General features: G+C 37.2%; 1 protein-coding gene across 15 annotated transcripts in view; it reads left to right on the forward strand.

The window, feature by feature from the left end:
* LOC100511522 (uncharacterized) overlaps window positions 1–26,597 on the forward strand; it is a 680,138-nt gene that overhangs the window by 431,057 nt on the left and 222,484 nt on the right. For 6 of the 15 annotated variants that reach the window (XR_014815191.1, XR_014815193.1, XR_014815195.1 and 3 more), the window contains exon 4: window positions 23,814–23,903. The exons of 5 other annotated variants lie outside the window; for them this stretch is intronic. Coding sequence is in view for 2 of the 10 variants with exons in the window: in XM_084975969.1 (XP_084832095.1) it covers window positions 23,895–23,903 (9 nt within the window). In the remaining 8 variants the exon portion in view is untranslated. Of the gene's footprint in view, window positions 1–6,140; window positions 6,252–7,032; window positions 7,602–8,487; window positions 8,556–23,810; window positions 23,904–26,597 lie in introns of all 15 variants that reach the window. 4 more of the 15 variants (XR_014815194.1, XR_014815202.1, XR_014815203.1 and 1 more) reach the window with 2 other exon arrangements.

The following is a 26,597-nucleotide window of genomic DNA, read 5'->3' on the forward strand; positions in this document are numbered from 1 at the left end:
ATGCAGAACCTAAAAGTTGAGAGTTAAATTTTATTGGGGTCAAAATTAGGACCTAATCCCAAGAGACAGCATCTCAGGTAGCCCTGAGAAAACTGCTCCGAGGAGGTAAGGGGGGAGCTAGGATATATAGGCATTTTTTTGGAACAAAGGACAGGTGGTAGGAACAAAAGAGGTCTGGGCTCTCTGAAATCATTCCTTTGATAGGCACTTCAACTCTGGGGGCCGAGGGGGGTTGCAGGATCCTGTGTTTCCTTCGGAGTTGCCTCAGGGCTCACCTGTTCACCCTTGGAGGTGGCTGCATTTGCAGATGATGAAATACCACCCCAAAGAGGAAAGGGGAAATATCAGAACATATGTGATAAAGGTGAAGTGGGAGGTGCATGCAGCCATGCACACATTTTACAAAAGTTTGTTACTGGTCTTGTGAAGGTTACTACTAGTCACGGGGAGTAGACATCAATCACCATGAAGGATTTTAGTGTTTTTCTAGATATGAGGAGATATAAGAATTGGGCATATAAAATCTTCTCCTAAAAATATCTGGTTATCTGAAGACCTGTTCCTCTAGTTTTCCCAGAGCACAGAATGCTTCACTCCAGGTCTCCACCCTGAGCTCTGCTCAGGGTCTGCTGCAGGTTGGCAGCTGCAGTGGCTCATGATTTAATCCATGTAGAGGCTGATGATGGCAAGTAGTGGCTGGTGCCAAACTCCAGTTTACATGGGAGTACAACATGCTGATTTGGTATTTATATATATATTGCAAAATGATCACCACAATAAGTTGAACTAACATCTATCACCAAATATAGTTTAATCCGTGTGAGTGATATGAAGAATTTTAAGATTTGTTCTTTTAGTAACTTTCAAATATGCTACATGGTATTGATAACTGTAGTTACCATGCTGTAATTACACTCCCATGACTCCCCCACCCTTCTCTGTACTTATGAGCTTTTTTTCTTTTCTTTTTTTCTTTTTTTTTAATTCCACATATAAGTGAGATCTTATGGTATTTATCTTTCTCTTTACTTCACTTAGCATAATGCCCTCAGTGTTCCTCCTTGCAAATAGCTAGGTTTCTTTTTTATTTATTTATTTTTAATGGCTGAATAATATTCTCCTTTATCCTTGTTTTTGATGGTCTTCTTTCCTGGAATGTTTCTCTTTCCTTTTCCCCAGAATAGTCTGTTAATTCTTTAAAATCTTACTCAGAAATTATTTCCTCCAGGAAGAATTTTTTTCTTGGACTCCACCACACTCTGAGCTGGATATGCGAGCCCCATCTGTATCACCACATGACACCCTGGGGCCCGAAAAAAAAGCTTGCAAATACCTCCCATGTTGGGAATACATCTATCCAGGGACAAGGCCAGGAAATCCCGTCTTCTTTGTGCAGTCTAACGCTACTCTTGAGTGATCTTGTGGAATCCCATAGGAGTCTTGGATCAGAATTTCCCTGGATCATAAGATGAGAGATCCTGAGGGGGGCTCCAGGGGAGGCAGCTTGTGACTATCTCTCTTGGCCCCTCTCTCTGAATAGTCTGCCAGGTTTCCTGGTAGAGAATTCATCCTATTTCTTAGAAGACTTTACAAAAAGGTTTTCTTCCCATGCTGCTGTGATTGCCAAGAATCTCTTTATCTTCTGGTTTAGATTATGAAAAAATAAAAATAAATGAAAGAAAAATAAAGAAAAATTCCCTGGAGACTAATGCTGCTTATATTAGTTCTCTATACCTTGATATGAACAAGGGTCTGAAAGAAAGATTCAGAAAAGGAAGGGAAAACAACGGAGCATCCTTAAATTTGCCGAAGGCCTTCCCTGACTACAACTCACTCTCGGAGTTGCAAGCACTCCCTCTAGGAGAGTGAGCCTGGGGTGACCTGGGCCCTGGAAACCCACCAGGATTTCTTCTAAACCACAAGGGCAGTCTCTTCACTATTAACTTCACTTTCTGCCAAAGCATCTGGTCAACACCCACCCACCAGGGCCTGACTTGGCTGTCTAGCACCTCTTCACTAGGCACCATTCTCCTCTGACCTCTGCACCCCAAACCAGGATCTGCATGCTTACAAATGCAGTTTGAACTATCCCTTGTTGCCTGGAGGATTTGCTGCTGTGGAAGAGACAGCAGCTAATACGTAAGGAATGTATCTACCTCTCTGTGACTCGTTTGTAGGTAATTTAAGGTCACTTGTTTAAACAATATCTATCTCTTTATGAATGGGACAGAGTCTATGTATTGCTATTTTTTTACCTTAATATCTTGTTCAAAATAAAAATAACCTGTTGCAAATATCACATCCAGTCCATTTAATTCAGATCTTGTTTTCAAGTCCCTTCATAGGGCAGCTTACTGAAACCAGCATCCAAAATAGCTTAGCCCTCAAAACAAATACCATTCCATTAATGCTTGGGACCAGAGGCCAGGCTGAGAATTAAGGTTGCTGGGATGCTACTCGGCTTTCTTACACAGGCTGTAATGATCTGAATCAAACCATTTCACCACTGAGTTTCAATTTCTTCCTAAATTAGGAAAATAGTACCCCTCTCCTTCTTCCAGAGGCTGATGGAGAGCAGTTGACAAGTGTCCCCAAGGCATCGGAGTTCCGTAGTTGCTTTTTCTAGCAGCATCTCTTTCCCAGTAAAGGTTCTCAGAGGCTCAGTGTGGCTCAGGTAAAAATTGCCTTTCATCTATTTCTTCCTTGCTTTGCAGATAATCCGTGGCTAAAATTAGCAATGCTTAGTTTAGTAAAAATATCGTTATAGCGGCAGCCATGGAAACAGTGTTTGAGCAGCTTCCCCTTCAGGGAGCTGCCTTTTGCAGGATATGCTTTCTTGCCGATTAAATGAAACAACTCACCACATTTGAAGCTGGGGTTTGAAATTAGTTAAGAGTACAGGCAAATCTTTCAAAAGAACCATCTTCTTCATTCCCCCTCCCCCTCTGACTTTCCATCAAGGGAAGAAAAAAGGTATCTCAGATTAAGTGTCAGGTTTTGCTTTGAATAGAGTATGGAAAGATTCATCTGTTGACCCACCAGTCTACATTTGAGGTGTTTTTTTTCAGTAGAAATAGTGGGTGATGATATTAGTGCCAATGTCTTCTTCCATACATCATTTTATAGTTTATAAAAAAGCTTTCAAGGGCTTTGCCACTCAAGTCTTATGCTAAGTCCAGATGGTAGAGTGAACATGATGAAGAAATTCTTGATCAGATAAGGAAACAGGCTCAGGCATTCTTGCCTGCTTGGCTAGTAAATGGGAGAGAGAGGATGAAAATTTTCTCACCTCTGACTCGTTGTTCTTTTGCATTCCCTGTCCTGTGTCCTTGTGTTTGGGGTACCTAATGCAAGTGGCCAAGGTCAGGTGTATCTGGTTAAGTCTGTGTTTGGTAAACTTTCTGCTTTGCCTTGGTCAACCTCTCTGATTAGCAAGCTCTCCTCTACTTCAGAGAGCGGAGCCCTCCGGATGCCCCTCTAGGAAGAAGTCTATATTTCAGTTGCCGCTTTATGATCTGTCTGTCATCCCTCCAAAAGACCCTTCCTCTGGGTCCTTATTTTCCTCAAATTTCCACCATCTTTTCTTTTTTCTTTCTTTCTTTCTCTCTCTCTCTTTTTTTTTTTTTTAGGGCCGCACCTGTAGCATATGGAAGTTCCCAAGCTAGGCATTGAATTGGAGCTGCAACTGCTGGCCTACACCACAACCACAGCAACGCTGGATCCTTAACCCACTGAGCAAGGCCAGGGATGGAACCCACATTCTCATGGATACCAGTTGGATTTGTTACCACTGAGCCACAATGAGAACTCCTTCATCATCTTATTTCATCTGTCCTTATCTCTTTATTTCTAGTCCCTGCTCCCCTGAAAATTATCTAAGAAGTTTATTCTTCTTAATGTGTTTATAGAGCCTAATGAATTGATGGATCCCAGGACAGGGGTGTTTGCTTTTTAACAGACTTTAATTGCTTTGGTTTTAGTAAATGGCTCCTTTATGTAAGTTTGGCCAACCTGGCCAAGGTCAGGAGCCAGACTACAATGTCTTCCCCTAAGGCTGTAATGGGAATGGAAGGGTGATGATTTTAGGGAGAATGAGTATAATAAACTATTTTTATAGGTTTTTTTTCTTTTTCTTTTTTTGCTTTTTGGTTGAGCATCTTTAGGAAATTGCAGTTAAAATTATTTTAAGGATTTAATATTAAACATCACTGCCACAAAGTATCCTGTAGGTTTCTGTCCCCTCTCCATTCCACTTCCTCCCCTATCCTAAAGACTTCAGAAGCTTTCTAAGAAGCTGTGGGCCAGAGTGGGGTTCCTGATCACTCTGGTCATTGAGTCAGATGTAGCTGACTCTTTTCTCTCTCTCTGACGCCAGAACAGAGATTCATCATTGAATCTACGAGCCTACAAGCCACATGCCACTTTATGAGGTGGGGGCAAGACAAACTCCTCACAGTAAGGTTTTTTTGACCCAGAAAGTCTCCAGTGCTGCACATTGCAAGTGCCAAGTTGTTTTCACTTTCTGTAAGAAGAAAGATTTTTCTAAAGTATGATTATTTTGCGGAGGTTTCAAAATCGATGTCCTCACCCAGTGCTCACATGGACATTCTCTGCCCTCAGCAGTGCTGAGGTTGTATAAGGGATAGTGATTCATCCACAGCTTAAGAGAATTGTCCAGCTGTCAATAATGCACAGTCTCACTGGCACACTCAGGGTAGAGGGGGTCAGAGAAAACAGCCACACACATGACTTGTATTTCTGTGTCAGAAATTGTTTCTTCTTAGTACATGAGCTTAATGGCTTCCTCTTCCATGAAATATACCCTGTGTCACCTCCACCTACTATTCTGCTCTCCCTGGGTCCCATAATATCCCATTTCCATCTCTAAAGTCTTATCAAACTGTGTTCTATTTACCCTTATCCTTAGTTTCCTCCTGAGGGAAATCACTGTTTATCTCTACAACCCCAGTACCTACTAATTTATACCTTAAATGAGGTTAGGGTAACGGCTTGTGTGAAAAGAGAGATGACAAATAGATCTCATTTTACATGTTAATTCTCATCAGCTGAATGTGTCTGGCTAGAAACAGTGCAGTAGTTGATTACAAATGCCTGACAGGAGCTTGGTTGTGCTACTGATGTCTCTTAGTCTAGTGTTAGATGCATGTCTTATTAAATTATTAAACAGTGCATGGTACATCAGGGACCCTTGTATGCTGTGACATTTTCATATCTGCCTTAATTTAGGAAATGTTATTTTTTAAAAGTCTGGTTGGATGATACAGACTCAGAAGGCCACTCTGCTTAGATTTTCATCTTTTTTCTCTATTCCTTTTCTTTTTTTTTCCCATTTTTGTCTACCCAGTGGCATATGGAGTTCAGCAATCAGGGATGAGAGCTGAGCTGCAGTTGCGACCTAAACCACAGCTGCAATAATGGCCTTCAGCTTGCACTTAACTCATCAGATATTCAGACCGCATCCTTCTTTTACACAGGAAACTTTTTCTCTAGTTGGGCAGCACTCAGTTTTTTTTCAGGAACTTCTTCTAGTGGCACTAGGAGGGAAAGGAAAGAAGACCTCGGTCTATGTCCTATGGCTGACTCCTACTTATTATACAAAATTCAGCCCAAATGGCACTTCTTCAGGGACACTGTGACAACCACCCGCTCCAGGCCCACTAGACTGTATTGGTTCCCTCTTTTTTAGACAGCACAGCACCCTACACTTCTCCTTCACAATACTTGTCACCATTGGAACTGATTAATTTTTAAAAACTATCACTCCTGTTAGAGTGTATGCTCAGTGAAGGCTGGAGCCAGGTCTGTGTTGCTGCCATAATCACCAGCACCAAGTCTTTGCCATATGAAAAGTACTCAGCAAATATTTATACAACTAATGAGTTGGGAAAAGCTTTGTACTTGTAGCTGGAACCCCAAGAAAGAAGTAAGGTCAACAATTGTCAATAATTTTTCTTTATTCAATAACCCCCCATTACTGTTGTCAGGGACCATTCTCCTTGAGCATTTTTATGATCAGAAGATTCTGAGGTCAGAGGTGAGATCTTCCTTTAACAGACCCAAAGATTAAAGATTAATTTTATTTAGCCAGCTAACTAGTTTTCTCTGAACAACGCTTCTAGGTTTCCTGTGATGACCTATGGAAGGTATAAGAAATGAACATCTTGAAATCTGATGGTTTAGTCAAACCAGCAGACTGCTTCCAACTGACTCTGTAATAGCAAACCAAAAAGGTAACTGACAATTTGAGAGAGTTATGGCTGAACTAACTCCCAATTCCTGAGACAGTCATCTATGGAACCATAAGTCTTCCAGAGATGTAAACCCCAAGACCTGTTGAAGCTAAGAAGCTTACAGAATTTTAACTTAAAAAAATAAGTAACAACTGTCTTGCCCTGCCATCAGCATGTAAATGGCCTTCTCTCAACACACTCTAAAACAGCCCTTTCTGTTATTTGCTAAAGGCCAAAGAGTTGCAATAAAATATCTCTTTCTCAAAGTATCAAACCAGATATAGCAAAGTAACAAAGAAAAATAAAACTTGGAATCTATTTGCAAATATTAGCATTGATTATTTCTCCAGCAATATGAGGCCAAAATCCCATGGGGTCTAACTAAATAAACACTATACTTATTAAAACCAAAATGCAGGACATGGTTCTCCGCTTCCCAGCTCATAACCAGGCCTGCTGAAGCTTCACTGTATAAGGTTGAGTTTAGTCAAAATTAATACACCTAAGACCCTTATAGCCAGAAATATTTATTAGAAGATTAGACCATAATTTTTATTTAGGTTATGTAAATACACAAAATTTCACATATCTTTTATATTTTAACCTCTTGGAAGTGGCTTCTTATATCATTAGAAAGGGCTGCTAGGGCTGAGAGAAGAGACAGAATTAAACAGAACTTGTACTTGTTATAGCCTGACTTTCATGTATCTGAAGAATATAGTGCAGAAATTGAATAAAGTCTAATCCCATTTTGCTATCTCTTATATTTTTTGTGTGCTAGATCCTGGGAAAATTCATTCAGCTCTGCTTCCTTTTTGTTAAAGATGTATAACTGCTATTAAGGTGAAACAGGGAGGAAAAGAAAGACTAATGCGTCTCATTTTCCCATAAAAATTTTCCTCAGAGAGGTAAAAGGCTCTTTCTTCATTTTGCATGCAGAAATATTCTTTTCAAGTTTCTATAAAATTTCCCTACCTAATGAAATCTGAATATTAAACAGACTGGTATAACCATTTCTTAGCTTTTAGGTCTTATTCTGCAAGTGAATACTAATTTTAGTTCCAATAGTTCCTTCTTAGTGAACTAGCTCATATTATTGATATTGGAAATAGATATATATTCATCATAAACTCTTTCATTTAACGAATATTTAATGAGTGTCACCCTAGGCATTGCGAGAACAGAAAATCTCATGAAGAGAGGACTTCCATTTATATCCAAGAGAGAGGGACATAAATATTCTCCAGAATAAACCAAAAATATAGACAATACAAATCAGACAATGATTTGAAGTCACTGGACAGCCTGTAGTGAAGGACAGTGATCCCTGTGAGATGGGAAACAAATTAGGTGAGTCCTACAATTTTTCTCATCTTAATGCCTTGAAAGAATTTCTAGGCTGCAGTACCAGAAAGGGAAAAATCAGGAGGAATCTGGAAAACTCCCTGGGTTGGGAAAATGAAGCTGAAAGGCCAAGGTGGTTAGAATTCATAGGACAGTGTAAGTGACAGGGATCGGAGAACCCTGGAGATCGACAGAAGATCCCCTTTAAGTAGTCAGCAGAGTACTTATTTGTACATACATGGGAAAAACAATCTGTGACTAAGGAAAGAACTACCTGAAAGGAATAGGAATAATTATGTCCAGTGCTCACGTATAGCCAGGACTAGTGCCCATTACCACAGCCAGACTGGAAATCCTTATGACTAAGGTTCCTGCCTCTAGAGTGGAAAACAATTAGTCCTAGTCTGAGAAATGCTTTGGTCCTGCCTAATAAATCTCCAAAAGAAGACCTGAAAGGATCAAATTGTTTTAAGTGACTGTGTTCCATAACAAATTTCAAGAATATTTATAAAAATACCAAAATATCCAGGACATAACAAGGTGAAATCCACAATGTTTGGTCTCCAATAAATATTAAGATACACAAACAAGTAGGAAAATAAGATTCTCAGTGAGAATAATCAGTCCAGAGAAGCTGACCCAACAGACATAGAATTTAAACTTCACAGAAAAAAACATTATCGAATAATTTTCTTGCATATATTTGAAAATTTATGTAAAGAAAAGGAAGATTATAAAGACTAAATAAAACTTTTATAGGTGAAAACTACATTGTGGGAGATTAAAATGCAGATTAGATGTTACAGAAAAAGAGTATTACTGAACTTGAAGACATACCAAGAGAAACTATCCAAAATAAAACATAGGAAAAACTTTTTTTTTTTCTAATCAGAAAGTATATTGATGACCTGTAGAATGACTTCAGTTGACCTGATTGGAATCCCAAAGAAGAGGAGAAAGGTAGGGGATTTAAAAAAATCTGAAAAAATATATTGAATAGCTAAAATTTTCCAAATCTGTTGAAAACTATAAATCTACAATTCTAATAACTCAAAGAAAAGGGAACAGGGGGAAAAAAACCCTACACTGAAACAAATCATAATCAAATTGCTGAAAAGTAATGATAAAAGAAAAAAATCTTAAAAGCAGCCATAGGGAAAAAAGGCATGCGATTAAAATTAAGATGACAACACATTTTTCACTGAAAATAATATAAGCAGGAAGAATGGAGTAACATAAAGTACCAAATTAAAAAAAAAAAAAAACTGAACCAAAAAACCTAAAGGACAAAAAGAATTCTATAACCAGCAAAAATATCATTCACAAGTGAGAGTGAAATAAAGACTTTTCCAGACATAAGAAAATAGGAAAAAAATCCACCACTGACAGAACTACACCACAAGTAATGTTAAAAGAAGCCCTTCACACAGAAGGAAAATTATACCAAATGGAATTATAAATCTTTATAAAGAAATAAAGAACACTAGAAATAAAAACCACTAGGATAAATGTAAAGCAATATTATGTTTGTTTATATATCTTTAAAATATAATTGACTAAATAAAAGTAACAATCAGCATCATATAGGATTTATAATATGCATAAAAATGAAATGTGTCACATCAATAGCACATAGGCTGGAAGGAAGGGATTAGAAGCATAACTATTTTAAGGCTTTTATACTATAATGAATGTGGTATATTATTTGAACAAACTTGGCTATGTTAAATATGTGTACTATTAAAAGGAGCTGAAAAAATAAAATAAAAATATATCAAAATCAACTGTATTTATAATAGAGACAACATTTAGAAAATGAAATTTAAGGAAAAAGTAGTTTGTGAGAGTTCCTGTTGTGGCTCAGCAGTAATGAATCCGACTAGTATCCATGAGGATGTGGGTTCGATCCCTGCCCCTGCTCAGTGGGTTAAGGATCCAGCCTTGCTGTGGCTGTGGTGTAGGCTGGCAGCTTCAGTTTTGATTTGACCCCTAGCCTGGGAACTTCCATATACTGTGGGTGTGGCCCTAAAAAGACAAAAAATAAAAAACATAGTTTGTCACAATACCAAACTTAAAATACTTAATAATCAATTTAATGAAGATATACAAGATCTCTACACTGAAAATTATAAAGCATTGCTGAGAAAATTTGAAGAAATTCTAAGTTGTGAGATAGATCATATTCATTGACTGGAAAACAACAATAATGTCAATGATGTCAATTCTTCTATCGATCTGTAGATTTGATACAATTACAATAAAATCCCAGGTGAAGTTTTTTTTGTAGAAATTTACAAACTAATTCTAAAATTGATATGGCAAAAAGGATGTAGAATAGTCAGAATAATCTTGAAAGGGAACAGAGTAGGAGGATTTATAATAACTGCTTTTAATATTTAACATTAAGCTTCTGTGATTAATACTGGTATGTCCTAATGCTATGTTTGTATAAGGCTAGACAAATAGATCAATGGAACAGAATAGAGATCCCAGAAAGAGATCCACAAAAATATGGTCAATTGATTTTCAGCAAATGTACTAAGAGATCTCAATGGGAAATTAAATATTTTCAATTAATTTCTTATGATAAACAAAAATTAATACCTAAACATAAAAGCCAAAACTATACAGCACCTAGAAGAAAGCTTAGGGACAAAGATTTCTTAGAGAAAACAGAAAAAACAATAAACATATAGGAAAAAAGTTTTAAAATTTAATGCTAAATTTTTAGACTTCTGCTCTTAAAGAACACAGTTCAAAAATACAAACACCAGAGTCAAAGAAAAAAATACATGTACAAGAATTTCTATCCAGAATGTATAAAGAACTTCTAGATTCTAATAGCAAAAGATAAACAACTGAATAAAATTGGGCTAAAGGATTGAAGCAGGTAGGTCAGTAAAGAAGATGTATCAATGGCAAATAAGCAATGAAAAGAGATACTGCATCAGGGAAATTGAAATTATAAGCACAATGAGGTATCACTACACACTATGCAATGGCTAAAATCAAATCAACAGCAAAATCTTGGCAAGTATTTGAATCAATTTGAACTCATATCATTTAAAGGTGTGTAAAACATCAAAATTACTTTGGAAAATTGCTTGGAAGTTTCTTATAGTGTTAAAATTTCTTCTTCCTCCTGGCCCTTGCAGTTTTACTCTTAGATAGCTATCTAAGAGAAATGAAAATATATGTTCTCAAAATGACCTGCAACATTATAGAAGCTTTATTCATAATAGACTATAAGAGGAAATAACCTAATGCCCATGCACAGGATAACACGCAAACGATTTCATTATACTCATGTAATGGAATAGCACTCAGTAATAAAAATATGAACTGCTGATACATGCAATAACATAGGCCAATCTCAAAAAATTATTTTATGGGAGTTCCCGTCATGGCTAAGTGGAAACAAATCTGTCTAGCATCTACAAGGACGCAGATTTGATCCCTGGCCTTGCTTAGGGGGTTAAGGATCCAAGGATCTGGCATTGCAGTGAGCTGTAGTGTATGTTGCAAATGTGGCTCAGATCTGGTGTTGCTGTGGCTGTGGTGTAGGCCAGTGGCTGCAGCTCCATTTCGACCCCTAGCCTGGGACCCTTCATATGCCTCGGGTGTGGCCCTAAAAAAAAAAAAGACAAAAGAAATTATTTTATGTGAAGGAATTCAGATACAAAATATTATATTCTTAATGATTCCATTTATATAAATTTCAAATATATGCAAAACTAATTAATAGTAGTAGCAATCAGAACTGTACTTGCCTATGGGTTGTGGGAGTTGACTGGAAGTAACGGGGAATATTTCTGAGAAATATGAGAATACTCTATATCTTTTGTATTGATGTGTTGATTACATTAGTTATACTTTTTATAAAACTCATAAAATTATATGTTTAAAATCTTGATAGTTCACCTTAGTTAAAAAAGAATTTATGATCTGCAGTTGGCTGTGAAATTCCTGCTGTGTCTCAGTCATTCATATGATAAAATGAAGTTTGTCTCTTCAGTTAATGAGTTTTCTGAGCCAAAAAGTAAAAACCATAGATATCAAGAATCCCACTACTATTATTTTTCAAAGGAGGAAAGAGAACCCCAGAAAAGTATCTGCCTCAAAACCAAATAGGAAGAAAGACATCCTATTCAGGAAAAAAACAGACATTCTGTTTCTAATCCCAGTACATTAAGTATTACCTCATAGCACAATTATCTAAAATAATTTAACATATCTAGACTAAATTTATAAAATCATAAAAAGGGCAAATAAAATTTTGAGGCAAATTTGAACAAGATTCGCAGCTCTATTAGATAACAAAATAGAACCCTAACATCATTTTGATATCTAGACTTCACAGTTTCATCCAAAAACATACTCCCATGGGTTTGTTTTTTTTTTTTAAATAAGCTCTACCATGACATGATAATATTATTGCCTATAATGCTAACTTACGATGTTCTGTGTAGAAAGTTGTTTCATGCTACATATGATAATGTACTACTATGAATTCAATACTTATTGAGTGCTCTGTATGTGACAGTAGTGTCCTGAATGTGACAGTAGTGTCCTGAATTGTTTTCTGATGAAAATTCGAGAACCGAGTCACATTTAGTCACTTTAATTTTTTTCTGGCTACGGCTGCGGCATGTAGAAGTTCCCAAGCCATGGCTGTGACAATGCTGAATCCTTAACTGCTAGGTAACCATGGAATTCCAACATTTAGTCACTTTAAATGGGTCACTTTTCCATGCACTTAATTATGAGTTAATATTACAGTCAATAATATTATGATTTCACGATATAGCTTACGTTTAAAAAAATCATAAAAGTACTGTTTTGGACGAGCCATGAAGCCTAGATACCAGGCCTTGTTTTATGCGTGTGTGTGTGTGTGTGTGTGTGTGTGTGTGTGTGTATGGCTATCTAATATAGCTGGAGTTTTTAAATTTACTTCAATTATATTATTTTACCCTTTTAATAATTTAAAAAACTTAAACTTAGTTTTTGATAAATAAACTGCAGTGTAGTTTTGAGTGTTGAGGCTCCAAATGAATCAAATCTCCATTGCAATTAGTGATTCTCTATTTGTGATATGTAACTGGATAGAAAATGACAAATGTTTCCCAGGAAATAAACAGAGAGAGGGCTTGATCTCTCTAACTAATAACTTATTCTGAGATGTCTAAAAGGAGTGAGGCCAAAGAGTAAGGAGGCTTTTGGTTTGATAGTCTAAATTCAGCTGCTTGTGGTCCATAGTAACTCCCAGAATGTGGCAATCCCAACTGCTTTTGCTGCTCTTGTAGTATCCTTGAAGCTGTTTGCCTCCTCAAACATCCTGTGTTAGGATAGCTCCAAATGACTGTGTTACTCAGGCTAGGCACCACCTCTAGAGGGCGCTTCAATCTGGGTGTGCTCTGATCCCTCTGAAACAGTGTGGCTTTCACACTTTGAGGGAAATTTACAATTAGGAACATACTTTACACTGTGACTCATTAAACACATACACGCATATATAAAACAAAAACAAACATAACAAAATAATGCTTTTATTAAATGTGCTTTTGTATTTTACTTAATTCTTAAATGAGAATCACAAGCTGAATTGATTTCATGACTAATAATATGGTACAGCTTGCCATCTGAAAAATATTGCTCAAGAAGAAGCAACTATATGGGGACATTATTTTCCATAAAATATTTTTTAAGAATTTAAAGAAATTTCAGGTTTAGAAGAGTGAAAAATTTCCAACACTTAGCATATGAGGATTTCAAATATATTGAACTAATCAGAGATTCCAATAATGGAGAAGGTGGAGAACAGTACTGCTGAAGATTATATGCTAATGCTTTCTGCAATACCACTAGGCATTTTTGGTAATATTTTTTTATTTTAGGATACACCATTATATAATCATAACACTCTACTCCCTGAAACTGTTTATTTCTTATGTTAACACACAGTTGGCTTTTCTTTTTCTTTCTTTTTTTTTTAATTATTTATTTTATTTTATTTATTACTCAAATGAATTTATCACATCCATAGTTGTATAATGATCATAACAATCTGATTTCACAGGATTTCCATCCCACAGCCAGGCACATCCCCCCACCCCCAAAGTGTCTCCTCCGGAGACCATAAGTTTTTCAATGTCTGTGAGTCAGCATCTGTTCTGCAAAAAAGTTCCGTTTGTCCTTTTTTCAGATTCTACCTGTCAGTGAAAGCATTTGATGTTGGTGTCTCATTGTATGGCTGACTTCACCTAGCATGATAGTTTCTAGGTCCATCCATGTTGCAAAAAATGCTGGTATTTCGTTCTTTTTAATGGCTGAGTAATATTCCATTGTGTATATGTACCACATCTTCTGGATCCACTCCTCTGTCGATGGACATTTAGGTTGTGCTGGCTTTTCTTAAGCTTATTAGAGTATATTTTCTACATTTTCATTTTTTCTTGTAAGAAAAATTCACATTGGTGTAAATTACACACATCTAGGGTTGGATAGATTTAGATAAGTGCATACACACCTCAGCTTTGTTCTCTGCTTCCAGCCCTTGCCAACTTAGCTTCCCAGTTTGCTGCACTCTTTCCACTTCTTATGGAAGAGTTTGATCTAGGCTCAGGGCATCATGCCAGAATTCCCCATGGAGAAAATTCCCCATGAAAATTCACTTGGGAAGGCAAGTTGCACTTTTCAGCAAGTCCAACAGGGGCAGACCTCACTCTCAGATGAGCACCCCAAGAAACCACTGGCTTGTGTGGGGAGTCAAGTTGTATGGAAAATGTGAAACCTTTAAAACTAGACCTATAGCAGCCCAGTGAGATGCATATATCAGAAAAGGCAGAGTCAGATCTATCTCATACAGAGCAAATGATAACTCAAAGGACTGGCAGATAGGGTCATCTGTTTCTGTTAGGATTGCGTTTGCCTTGAATAACAACAGCACAAGACAAAAATACTCCTGTGGCTTAAGCAAACAGGAAGTGATTTGCTCCCTGTGATGTAAAGAGCAAACATAGGCAATTGAGAGCTGGTTTTGCAGGGCTCAGCCACGCAATCAGAGACCTGGTCTTTAACTCTTCATTGTCCGTAGTTCATTGGCTTCTGTCGTTATTTGTAGAACTGTGTGGCTAAAGATGAGGTGGGTTCAGGCCTTATGTTCACACTTAGGCAGAAAGAAGGAAGGGCAAAAAGCCTAAGAAGGAAGGGCAAAAAGCCTAAGAAGAAAAGTCCTTTCTCCAGGGAGGCTATGTAGGATGCCCTCCCTAGGGACTTTTACAGAGATCATATTGGCCAGAGCACGGCCATGCCCTTGCTGCAGAGAGAATGTAAATCAATCAAATCTTTGGTGCAAGTTGGTGCCTTTCATTGGAAATAAAGTGGAGGTTGGCAAATGAGAGTCTCTCTTTCTCTCTGTCTTCCCCTTCTCTCTTTCTCTTTTTTTCTTAGCCTATTTATTTTTCTTAGTGCATAAACTGCACATATAACCATGAGTCCACTATAATTCATATATGGATATCTGAGAAGGGAATTTGGAAAGGAATTAAAATTTATTGAGTACCTTAAATGTGCTAGGCATATACCATACATGTAGATATATATATAACACACTTTATATGTACATATTTTCCATATATACTAATCTTCTATATTATATATTATTATTCTATGTATAATGTATATTATTCTCTATTATATATTATCATATATATGTTATATATACACATACACACACACACACACACAAAAAAAAAATCCTACAAAATCTATGGAAAGGTGTAATGAAGACAGCATTATTCCCATGATGTTACAAATTGAGAAAATGATCTTCAGACAGATTAAGAAAGTTGCCTATAGCTTTTTAGTGGCAAAACTAGAGCCAGAATTCAGACATAATTCTGCCCATAATCCATGCTGCCTACACCTACAAGATAAAGCAGGCACGAGGAAAATAGGCATGCAGTGTTTAGAACTCTGCACATGATTTTGAATTGATCATTACCAAAGCACTCAAGTCACTAGGACAGTATATGCAGTCAGAAAATAGTCTCCTGTGCCCAATAGTTCATATGAGAGTTTTGAATATCTTCCAAGACCATCTCTAATGTGACAGGGGCTTGGATGACCTGTTGCCAAGTAAGCAGCAGGGCGACAGTTTTAACTGAATTGACTAGCTGCTCTGGTGCCACATAGGAACAGCCTGAGGGTAAAATCATCTTTTTGATCCTGTTTCCTGAATCCCAGATGAACACAGTTTTGTCATAGCTCTATGCCAGGCACAGCCTTGGCAAAAACTCCATAGCCACCATGTGGCCACCACAGGCCTCAAACTCTTTCCATTCTGCTTTAGTGAAAGTAGGGTCTGTTCTGAATTAGAAAAGAGAGACCTACAATGTTCCAAGAGAAGAGATGGTGGAAAGCAAATAAAATCCACTGATATTATCAAAATATAGTTTGCAAATTTCATCACTGGGAAATTTAGGTACGTTTTAAATAACATATTTAAACACAGGCTCAGGGATAGTTTTCACCATGCTCCACAATGGCATTCATAGAAAAGGGTTTCCTTTTACATAATAATGCACAATTGTTTAAAGCTGTGTTATCTCTCTGAAAAAAAAATGAGACTTTTTGATCCACTACAATATACAATAAAAATGGCTTGATTTTAAAAATGGGTTGGATTCAGCATGTATTTGCAAAACCAGTGTTAGAATATTTACATCTCACCTCCTTTAAGAAAATAACCAGGGTGGCTCTCACAGTCATTTGAAGAGCTACTGCTGTCATCTCATTATTATTTAGTTACTGGTATGCTGCTTTTATTACCTGTAGTGATCAATTCTCAATAAATAAATTGTCAGACAAGCAAAAACTAAAAAACACAGTAATACTAAACCTATCCTAAAGGAAATATTGAAGTGTCCTCTCTAAATGAAATGAAGTAAGAATCTATAGGAAAGAGAAAACTACAATTGGGAAAGTAAAATCACTTACATAAACCAGTATACAGATTTTTAAAAAAAAGGATATCAAAAAAAATTTCTGTGAAAGTAATGATAACAACAATGAAAAACAAAATTATGAACATGAAGATGTAAAGGAGTGTATCAAAATCATAAAATGTTGGGGAGGAGAGTAAGAAAACATACACTTTTTCCTAGAATGTGTTTTGAGTCTATATGACTACTAGTCTAAGGCAGGTAGTTATAGGAAGGGGTTAACATACTCAAAAACAGTGTAACCACAAATCAAAAATATATAATAGAGTCACAAAAACCAAAAAGAAGAGACCATAAGTATAATAAAAAGGAAAATCAGCAAACCACAAAAGGAAAAACAAAAAGAAAAAGAAAGGGACAAAGAAGAAATATAAAATCAACAGAAAAAAATTTTTAAATGGCAATAAATGTATATCTATTAATAATTACCTTAAATGTTGATGGGGTAAATGTTCTAATAAAAGATGCAGAGTAGCAGACTGAATTTAAAAAAAAAAAAAAAGAGCCTACAATATGCTGCGTAAAAGAGATCCATTTTAGGGCAGAGGATATTGAAAGTGAGGGAGTGGAAAAAGATATTTCATGCAAACAGAAATGACAAGAAATTGAGGGTTGCAATACGTGTATCAGACAAAATAGACTTTAAAACAAAGGCCTTAAAGAAGAACACTAAGAGTTCCCATTGTGGCTCAGTAGAAATGAATCTGACTAGTATCCATGAGGATGTGGGTTCAATCCCTGCCCTCATTCACTGGGTTGGGGATCCAGCATTGCCCTGATCTGTGGTGTAGGTCACAGACATGGCTTGGATACTGTGTTGCTGTGGGTGTGGCATAGGCTAGCAGCTACAGCTCCAATTCGACCCCTAGCCTGGGAACTTTCATATGCCACACGTGTGGCCCTAAAAAGCAAAAACAAACCAGAAAAACCAAAAACAAAAAAAAGAAACACTCTATAATAACAACAGGATCAATACCAGAAGTTTTTACACTCATCAATATATGCACCTAATATAGGCACACCCAAATAAATAAAACAAAAATACTAACAGACATAAAGGGAGAAATTAATAGGAATACAATAATAGGAGACTTTAACCCCTCACTCACATCAATGGACAGATCTTGTAGACAGAAAATCAGTAAGGCAACAGAGATCCTAAATGACGCAATAGGACAGTTAGACTTAATTGATACTTTCAGGACATTACATCCAAAAAGAAAGAAAAAGAAAAGAAAACATATTCCTTTCAAATGCACATGGAAGATTCTCTAGGATTGACCACATACTAAGGCACAAAACAAGCTTCAACAAATTTCAAGAGTACAGAAATTATCTCATCATCTTTTCTGACCACAACAGCATGAAACTAGAAAGAAAACACAGAAAAAGAAAGAAGAAAATGATTACATGGAGAGAAAACAATAGACTACTAAAAAAACCAATGGGTCAATGATGAAATCACAAAAAAATTAAAAAAATATCTTGAGACAAATGACAATGAAAACACAACCATAAAAAATGTGTGGGATGTACAAAAGTAGTTCTCAGAGGGAATTTCATAGTGATATAGGTCTTCAAAAAACAAGAAAAATCTCAAATAAATAACCTAACATACCACATAAAAGAATTAGGAAAAGAAGAACAAGCAAAACTAAAGTCAGCAGAAGGAAGGAAATAATAAAAATCAGAGGAAAAGGGCAGATGCTGCTGGCATAGTCCCTCTCTCCACACTTTTCCTTCCTCAAATAAGGATGTGTCAAATGGCAGCAGCTTGCACATGACCATGAAGCAGCAAATATCAACAAAGAAAGCTAACCTGCTGAATGACAGCATCATGGAACAGCTAAAACAATGCCAGCAATCACCTTCTAATGGTTACATAAGAAAAACAAACCTTTGTTTGCTTAAGCCACTGTAAATTGAAGTTTCAGTTACTTGTAGTCATATCCAGTCCTAACTAATTAATCAACCAAAGGAATCATCTTAGAATCCACAGAACATACTATGCTTCCATTTTCACAATGTCATGACAAATAAGGTAAGATGCCTTGAAACATGCCATGGATATTCCTGACTTCATAAATCTTTTTAGAGTTGCTCCTACGCATAATTCCCTCTCATTCCTCTCCTCTTACATGAATTCTGTCTTCTGTTAAATATTATTTCCTTTCTGAGAAATTCTGTTATCATAGACCACATTGATCCCCTTTCTCTTCTATTGTATTTATAGACTGAGATTTGCAACTTTTTTTTTTTTGGCTTTTTGCCATTTCTTGGGCCGCTCCTGTGGCACATGGAGGTTCCCAGGCCAGGGGTCGAATCGGAGCTGTAGCCGCCAGCCTATGCCAGAGCCACGGCAATGCGGGATCCAAGCCAAGTCTGCATCCCACACCACAGCTCACGGCAACGCGGGATCCTCAACCAGGGAGTGAACCCGCAACCTCATGGTACCTACTTGGATTCGCTAACCACTGAGCCACGATGGCAACTCCCGAGATTTGAAACTTTTATCTTATACCTGGGGACGGCATCCCTCAGTTGATTTGTTGCTTGATTTTTGTGTTGCTATGTGCGCAACATCTCCCCTAATTGGATGCTAAACTCCCAGAGGGCAGACAGTCCCTCGTGTTTCTGTTTTCAGTGTCTAGCAAAGTGTTTTCTAGATATAAATAGTAAGTGTTTGTCTTGTCAGTGACAGCAATAATAATGCCGTTAGAGGATACTTGGGGAATTTGATAAGACTTCTGGCTATGAGTTCTAGGGCAGAGGCTAGACTAGATGGTTTTGCCAAGACAGCCACAGCCTGAAGGAGAACTCAAGAAGGACATTTAGCAGGTATATGAGTTTTGCAAGTTGCTTAACATCTCCAAGTTTCATATTTTCTTCTGGAAAATACAGTGCTAAGGTGAAGATTAAAAATAATGTTGGTAAACTCAGGGCTTGTCACATAATAGGTATTAGAATCATTATAATTCAGCTTTAATCTCCTAATGTATATGCCAACCAAATTATAAGATTTTTGTTTAGCGTTGAGAAAGGATAAATTTGTATATTTTTCTTAACAAAAGGGAGGCAATGAGAAAACAATACATTTAAAAAGCACTGGACTAGTAAACAGAAGAGCTAGTGCTAACTTGCTAACAGGCGGTGTGATCTTAGGTAGGTCACTTAAAATCTCTAAAACTCAGTTTTCTGTTTGTAAAATACAGATAATGGGACTTGATTTATTTGCCTTGTTGAGTTATTATGAAAATCACATGAAATGATATATTGAAATTTCCTTGAGAAATACATTTATATTAACTTAAGGGTAGAGAAGGGAATCTATAGATTTGAGAATCAGCAGCAGATGCACATTTATTCATAGCTTGAAAAATGTCCAAATTTCAAATTCACATTGAGTGATTTAGCAAAACTCCAGCATTAAGAAAGTGTTCAATGACAAAATGAGCTAGACTTTAATTAATGGAACTGAAATGAAATTAAAACAGAAAACTCATTTCCCTTGAATGAAATGCAAATGCATTTAAATGCACAAAAGGGTAGTACTATTTCATTTTTTAAGAAACACTTGTGAAAAACATTAACAACAGTTAGAAGCATTATCAAGACTTCATACCTACAGTGTTAACCTGGAAGTGACGGGGCCAAAGATTCTATCCGATATGGATGTGGCATACTGTGGGTGAACTCTCAAATTCATGCTTTGCTTGAAGGCGTGCAGATTCAGGATTAAAAAACAAATCTGCAAAACTCTCCACCAACACTAGTTATCACTTTAGTACTAAAAAGCTTAGAGATATGATCATGCATTTTTGTTCATTTGGCGATGGGATAAGGTGATGAAGAATGTGCAAATGGTAAAAATCAAAACTGGATTTGTTGAAAGACATAAGGTGTAAACTGTACCAGACTTCTTTCCCACCTTGAGTCAGCAGACCTCTCTGGAGGGAAGTCTTTTCAGTGAGGGAAGTCTATAACTTCAGCGTATTTGACATTTCCCTTCTGAGATGATCATTCTCCCTCAATTTCCCAGATGGAAGGAATTGCTTGCTCTTTTAAACTACTGGAACAGATCTAATTTGTGCTAACCATCTGGGTGCTTTTTACTCCCTTGCAGTGAAGTGTTAATGTGCATGTCCTATGGTCCATTGTTGGTTATGAGCTCTTAAAAGATCTGCTAAATACATTTTTGCAACACTACTCCAAGGATTTCCAGGACAGTGTCTTTAACAAAGGAAACAAACAATGAGCACGTTGGCTGATGGGTTTGTTATGCCACCCGAACTTCTGGCTTTGCTAGAAGTCTAACCAGTGGTTATTATTCTGAGGCTTATTGGCTCCTACAAATTCTAGAGTGATCTTTCATAGTATTCATGAATCCTAGTTTGTTCTATCTATCTATCTATCCACTTATCTATATATCATCTATCTATCTATGTTAATTGGTATGGTGCAATACATAATCTATGACTTTCATCAGAATCTCAAAAAAGTTAAAATTCATTGTGTCCAGTCTCTTGGGTTAGAACATGATGGAAGATAGTATTAAAAAAAGCAAAAACAAAAACAGTGTGTGTGGCTGGATCACTTTGCAGTACAGCAGAAATTGAAGGAACATTGTAAATCAACTATACTTTAATAAAAAATTTTTTTAAAAAGAATCATTGCATCTTTTTGTTGTAGGCCTTCATCCAGTAGTTTATGACTTTGGCCGTAGATTAGACAACTTTTAAAATATATGGGTGTTACTTTAAGGATTATGATATAATTAGATGTGAAGTGTAAGCATAAGTACTGTTAAAAAATTCCCTAGACAATTCTAATTTGCAAACAAAGTTTGTCTTGAATCTCAGAAATGCTTTCAGTCATGGAACTCTCATGGGCTAGCCTGCTTCAGTGACCCCAGTCCTATGGAAGTCCTGACCATTCCTACAAGTAGTAATTGCCTAGGGCATTCTCTTAAGTCAGTGCTTAGTCAGGGACTCCAAACACTCCCTTAGGTTATTTAAAATTTCTATCAGTATTCGCAATGCCCTCTTATCTGTTTGATTCTAGCAGGGAACACAACATACTTTCTTAATATCAGCTGTGTACCTAGGGAAAGGAAATGCATTAACTGCAGTTCTCGGGGGAACATGCCCATATATGGTCATGTGTAAGCACGGAATAACCTTGGAACAAAGAGTGCTAGTGATAATTAGAACAGTCCCTTCAGAGAGCTGATGTCATAACCCAGGCAAGAGCAGCCTTTTGTCTATTAGGTTTGATGTCATGACTTACAAGGAGATTCAAAGCTTGATTTTCTTCTCCTGTTTCCCCTACATTAAGAATCAGCAGCATTTGGAATGGAAACAGATTTCTGGGATATTGTCAGATATCTTTTGGGGATTTTTCGTGACTACAGTGTTTATCTCAATTTGCCATTTCCTATAATTAGGCGGCACACCACAATCTGATTCTTTGAGAGATAATTATTCTCTGCGTGGATCATTCAGACTCTTTGCTTTGCCTCTCTGAAGCAACCCCTTTGGATGTTTCACTCATTAGTAAGTCTGCCAAACTGTGAGATGCAAAAGAAGGAAAAAAATTCAAATTTAAGTGTTTTTCTTTCTCACATGTTTGTTCATGGTCAGGGAAGTAAAGAGGTCAGATTTCACAGCTCAAGTTTAACTGACAGTTGCCCACGGATATATATTATCTTCACACCACAGAAACATACAGAAATTTTTAAAAGGTTAGTTCACTTCATTAATGTCTTTTTTTTTTTTTTTTTGTCTTTTTACCTTTTGAGGGCTGCTCCCACGGCATATGGAGGTTCCCAGGATAGGGGGTCTAATCCGAGCTGTAGCCACCGGCCTATGCCAGAGCCACAGCAACGTGGGATCTGAGCCGCCTCTGTGACCTACACCACAGCTCACGGCAATGCCAGATCCTTAACCCACTGACCAAGGCCAGGGATTGAACCCACAACCTCATGACTCCTAGTTGGATTCGTTAACCACAAAGAGAACTCCATTGTCTTTTTAAAATTTTTTTTGTTGGAGTGTAGTCGAGTTACAATGTTATATTATTTTCAAGTGTACAGCAAAGTGAATCAGTTATCCATACACATATATCCATTCTTTCTCAGACTCCTTTCCTATATATATATATAGGTTATTACAGAACATTGAGTACATAATGTCTTTTTAAACTACGTATCTGTTCCTTTACTGAAAGTAGTAAGTGATTTTAGTTTCTACTTTTACTGCCTTTGCATAACCCTTCCAATGTTGAAGGTCATAAGACCAGTGACACCCTGTATGTAACCATGATGAGCTGAGCAACATAGAAGATGATCAGAGAGAAAAAGAAAATTTCAAGGTCGTAAATATAAGGAGGAGTAATTATGCAAGCGGAGGTGAAGGAGTGTCTACAATGTGATCAAAATATGTCTGCGAATAGAGAAAATCACAAAACCAAGAGAAATTTCTGTATTTTAAGTCAGTTAGTAGTTCCAGTAGAGCACCCACAGGATGCTGAGTGTTGAGAAATCAACCTCAATGAGATGTGTAATTATGAGCAAACGGCAGGATAGGAACAGGACTAGCAGCCTTTATAATCATGGAAACCCAAAGTCATGGGGAGTGCACATCTGGTTCCATGATGAAATACACAGATCCTAGAGAAAAAATGATGAATACTTAGAAAAATAAAGCCCATTTGTGAAACAAGCTGGCCTTCCCATCAATCTTTCTTCTGGGGACGTTAATTTTTATTGTTAAGGCTTTAGAGGAGCACTATGACATAGAAATTTAAGTTACAGGTTTCAGAGTTAGACAGCCAAGGGTTCATGTGATTTTAATACCTGTTTTTCTTCTGTAAGCTGTGTGATTTTTATATCTTTTTTACTTCTGTAAGTCTGGCACAAATAAGTATTAATGTTTATTATTATTATGATTATTATAACAGTCATCAGAAATAATATTTACGAAGCACTTGGTGCCACCGTAGGCATTTGAGTTAGTTAATAGACCTAGCTCCTGCCCTCTGAAACAGTCTAACACAATAAAGTGAGTTTTATGATGTGGAGATTTTGACTTGAGTCTGAGCCCTACCAGTTAGTTGCACCTTTATGACTTGGGGCAAGTTACCTTGCCATTTTAAAATCTCAATTTCTTCACTTAAAAGAAAATGAAAGTAATGAAGTTCTCTTGTGGTCCAGCAGGTTAAGGACCCATTGTTGTCACTGCTGTGGATCAGGTCACTGCTGTGGCATGGTTTCCATCCCTGGCCCAGGAACTTCCGCATGCAGCAGGTATGGGCAAAAAGAAAAAAAAAAATGGAGGTAATTACACCTACCTAACAGTTCCATAAGAATTAAATGATGATGAGATAACATATGCTACAATGTTAGTAAAATGTCTGTTGTGTAAGGGGCTCTCAAAATAATGATGGTCCCTTTTACCCTCTGCAACCTTCTAGCCACCATGTGACAAGGTTGATGTGAGAGTGGCAAGGCATATTCTGACCCAAGCATAAGCATTGCATAAGTGCCCACATTAAAGTAAGATTGAGAGTTCCCATTGTGGCACAGCAGAAATGAATCCGACTAGGAACCATGAGGTCACAGGTTTGATTCCTGGCGTCGCTCAGTGGGTTAAGGATCTGGCATTGCTGTGAGCTGTGGTGTAGGTCGCAGACTAGGCTCGGATCCTGTGTTGCTGTGGCTGTGGTGTAGGCTGGCAGCTGTAGCTCTGATTTGACCCCTAGCCTGGGAACCTCCATATGCCTCGGGTGTGGCCCTAAAAAAAAAGAGTAAGATTGAATGCATGTGCGTGGTACAAAGAGCTTTATCAGAGTAGAACAAGAAGTGAAACCAGCATTGAAATTGACACTTCAGACACCGAAGAGTCAAGAAACATTCACTATTAGTGGGTGAGATTATTTTAAATAATGTCTTATAAGAAAACGTAGGGGAAGGCTAATTTCTGGAGGTTTCCAGAGACCTTGTGAAGAGCTGAGAGTTAATCATCTTTTGGATATACTTGCAATTGATTGGCATGTTTAAAAGCTAGGTCTGTTTTACAGTATTTAATAGTGAAAGCCTATGCACAGGTCCAATGGATGCAAGAGACTTATTTTGTTGCTGTTGTTCTAAATGTAACCATCAGAAAATTAATAGTCTGGGTCTATTAAGTTGGCCTTTTCATGATGGTGTGTTCTTGTAGATTTAATTAGTGCCTGCTGTCTTCATTACAATTAGCATTTCAAGATGGTTTTGATTGAGAACTGAATTGAATTGACCAAGAAACACTGTATTTGTATGTACTGTTTTCTTCTCAAGATTAATTTTTCAAATCGAATCTGCTTTTTTGATGGGCTAAGTCTCTAACAAAAATGGTTCAATAAACAAATCATTAGACTGAAAACAGAAGTGCCTCCACAAGTCCAACAGCCCAATTTAACTCATCTGATGTATCTTAGTCATGACATATGACATCCAACTTTCCAGAAAGCAAAATGCCTACACCGTTTTTCAATTATTATGAAGAGTGGCAGTTTTACAATTATATTCAACCAAGAGAAAGAAAGAAAAGTTGTAACATGTCACTGGCACTTGTTTTCTGAGATCCATTCTCTTTCCTCTGTCAATAATAACTTCTTTCTGTTGGATTATATAAATACAGCATGCTGTAATCAGTATCTGCCCTGTAAGGACATGCTTTTCAGAACACGCAGCAGCTATAATACTCGTTATTCAAACCTCCAATTTTTCTTCTGTTGAATAACAATTTTTATTTGTGATGGTGTTGGTTTCATTCCAACCTCTTTTCTCAAGATGGAGGAGGATTGGGCTCCTGGGGCCCTTGTACTGCTTTTCCAGCTAGGAATTATTTTCTAATATTGTAGGCAGGAAGAGATTGCTTCCCAAGGGCAAAGCATTAACTCCAAACACTTGCCTTCCTGGGGACTTACTGCATTCTGAGTGCTCTTGCTGAGTCAACTCTGGGAAAAGAATTAGGTCTCTCTGTATTCAATAGATGTGCTTGGTGTATGAGAGGAAAGATCATATCTTCCAAGGCGTTGGAAATATTATTTTGCAAACCTTAGGTAAGAGGTATGACAGAGGTGAGACAAAGGACTTTGGTTTCTTTCTTAGAGAAATTGTCTAAAGGAGTCATAGATTTGGAGAGTAGGAGGCAGTTTTTCTCTCTTGGTTGCTTTGCTAATAAAAAAAAAAAAATGGACTTGGCAAAGTACTTTGCTAATTTCTCGCTTTCCATAGAAGTAATACTCAAGAATGATCATATTGTGTCCTACATATACTCAGAGTGGGAAAGCAGAAATATTTGAGTCTTTCCTGTTAAAGTGTAGATTCTTGGAAAACATATCCCTAGCCCTGGTCAGGACTATAACTAATTCTTAGGATGTATGTTCAACATCCCAACAGGTGTAAAAAGTTGATGATGGGACTTCATGGGTATAGATTTTATGGTTATCCCAGAAATAATGAGGATAATGATAATAGCTATCATACATCAAAATAGTTATAATGTGTCAGTTTCAGGCTACACAATGCACACATGTAACTCATTTATCCCTTCCAGCTACAGCATGAGGGAGAGGAAGCACCTTTTCTCAGATGAGGAAACTTAACAATTCAAGTGATTTGCAGTTCTCAGAGTTTAAAAAGTGGTAGAGAAAGAAAGTTGAAGTCAGTTGTATCTGAAACCAAATTTTGTACTCTAACCCTACAATTGTTAATTTTATGTGTTGTCTTAACTGGACTAAGGGATGCCCAGTTGAATAGGAGTTGACTGTACAGTCTGGGCTTGACTGGGGCAGTTGAGCTGGAATGCACATTTGACTTATCTTGCTCTTATGACCAGTGTGGAAGCAGGACAATAGCTAGGATCTGAGAAAGGAAGCCCCATCATATAAGCAGTTTTGAAGCCTTTGCTCACGTCCAGTCCAGTAATATTTCTTTGGTCAAAATAAATCTCATGGC

This window comes from Sus scrofa, chromosome 9 (assembly GCF_054392235.1).
Source record: "Sus scrofa isolate SSC_HxYL_T2T_F1_AM1 chromosome 9, Sscrofa_HxYL_maternal_Yorkshire_Landrace_v2.0, whole genome shotgun sequence".
Taxonomy (NCBI): Eukaryota; Metazoa; Chordata; class Mammalia; order Artiodactyla; family Suidae; genus Sus; species Sus scrofa.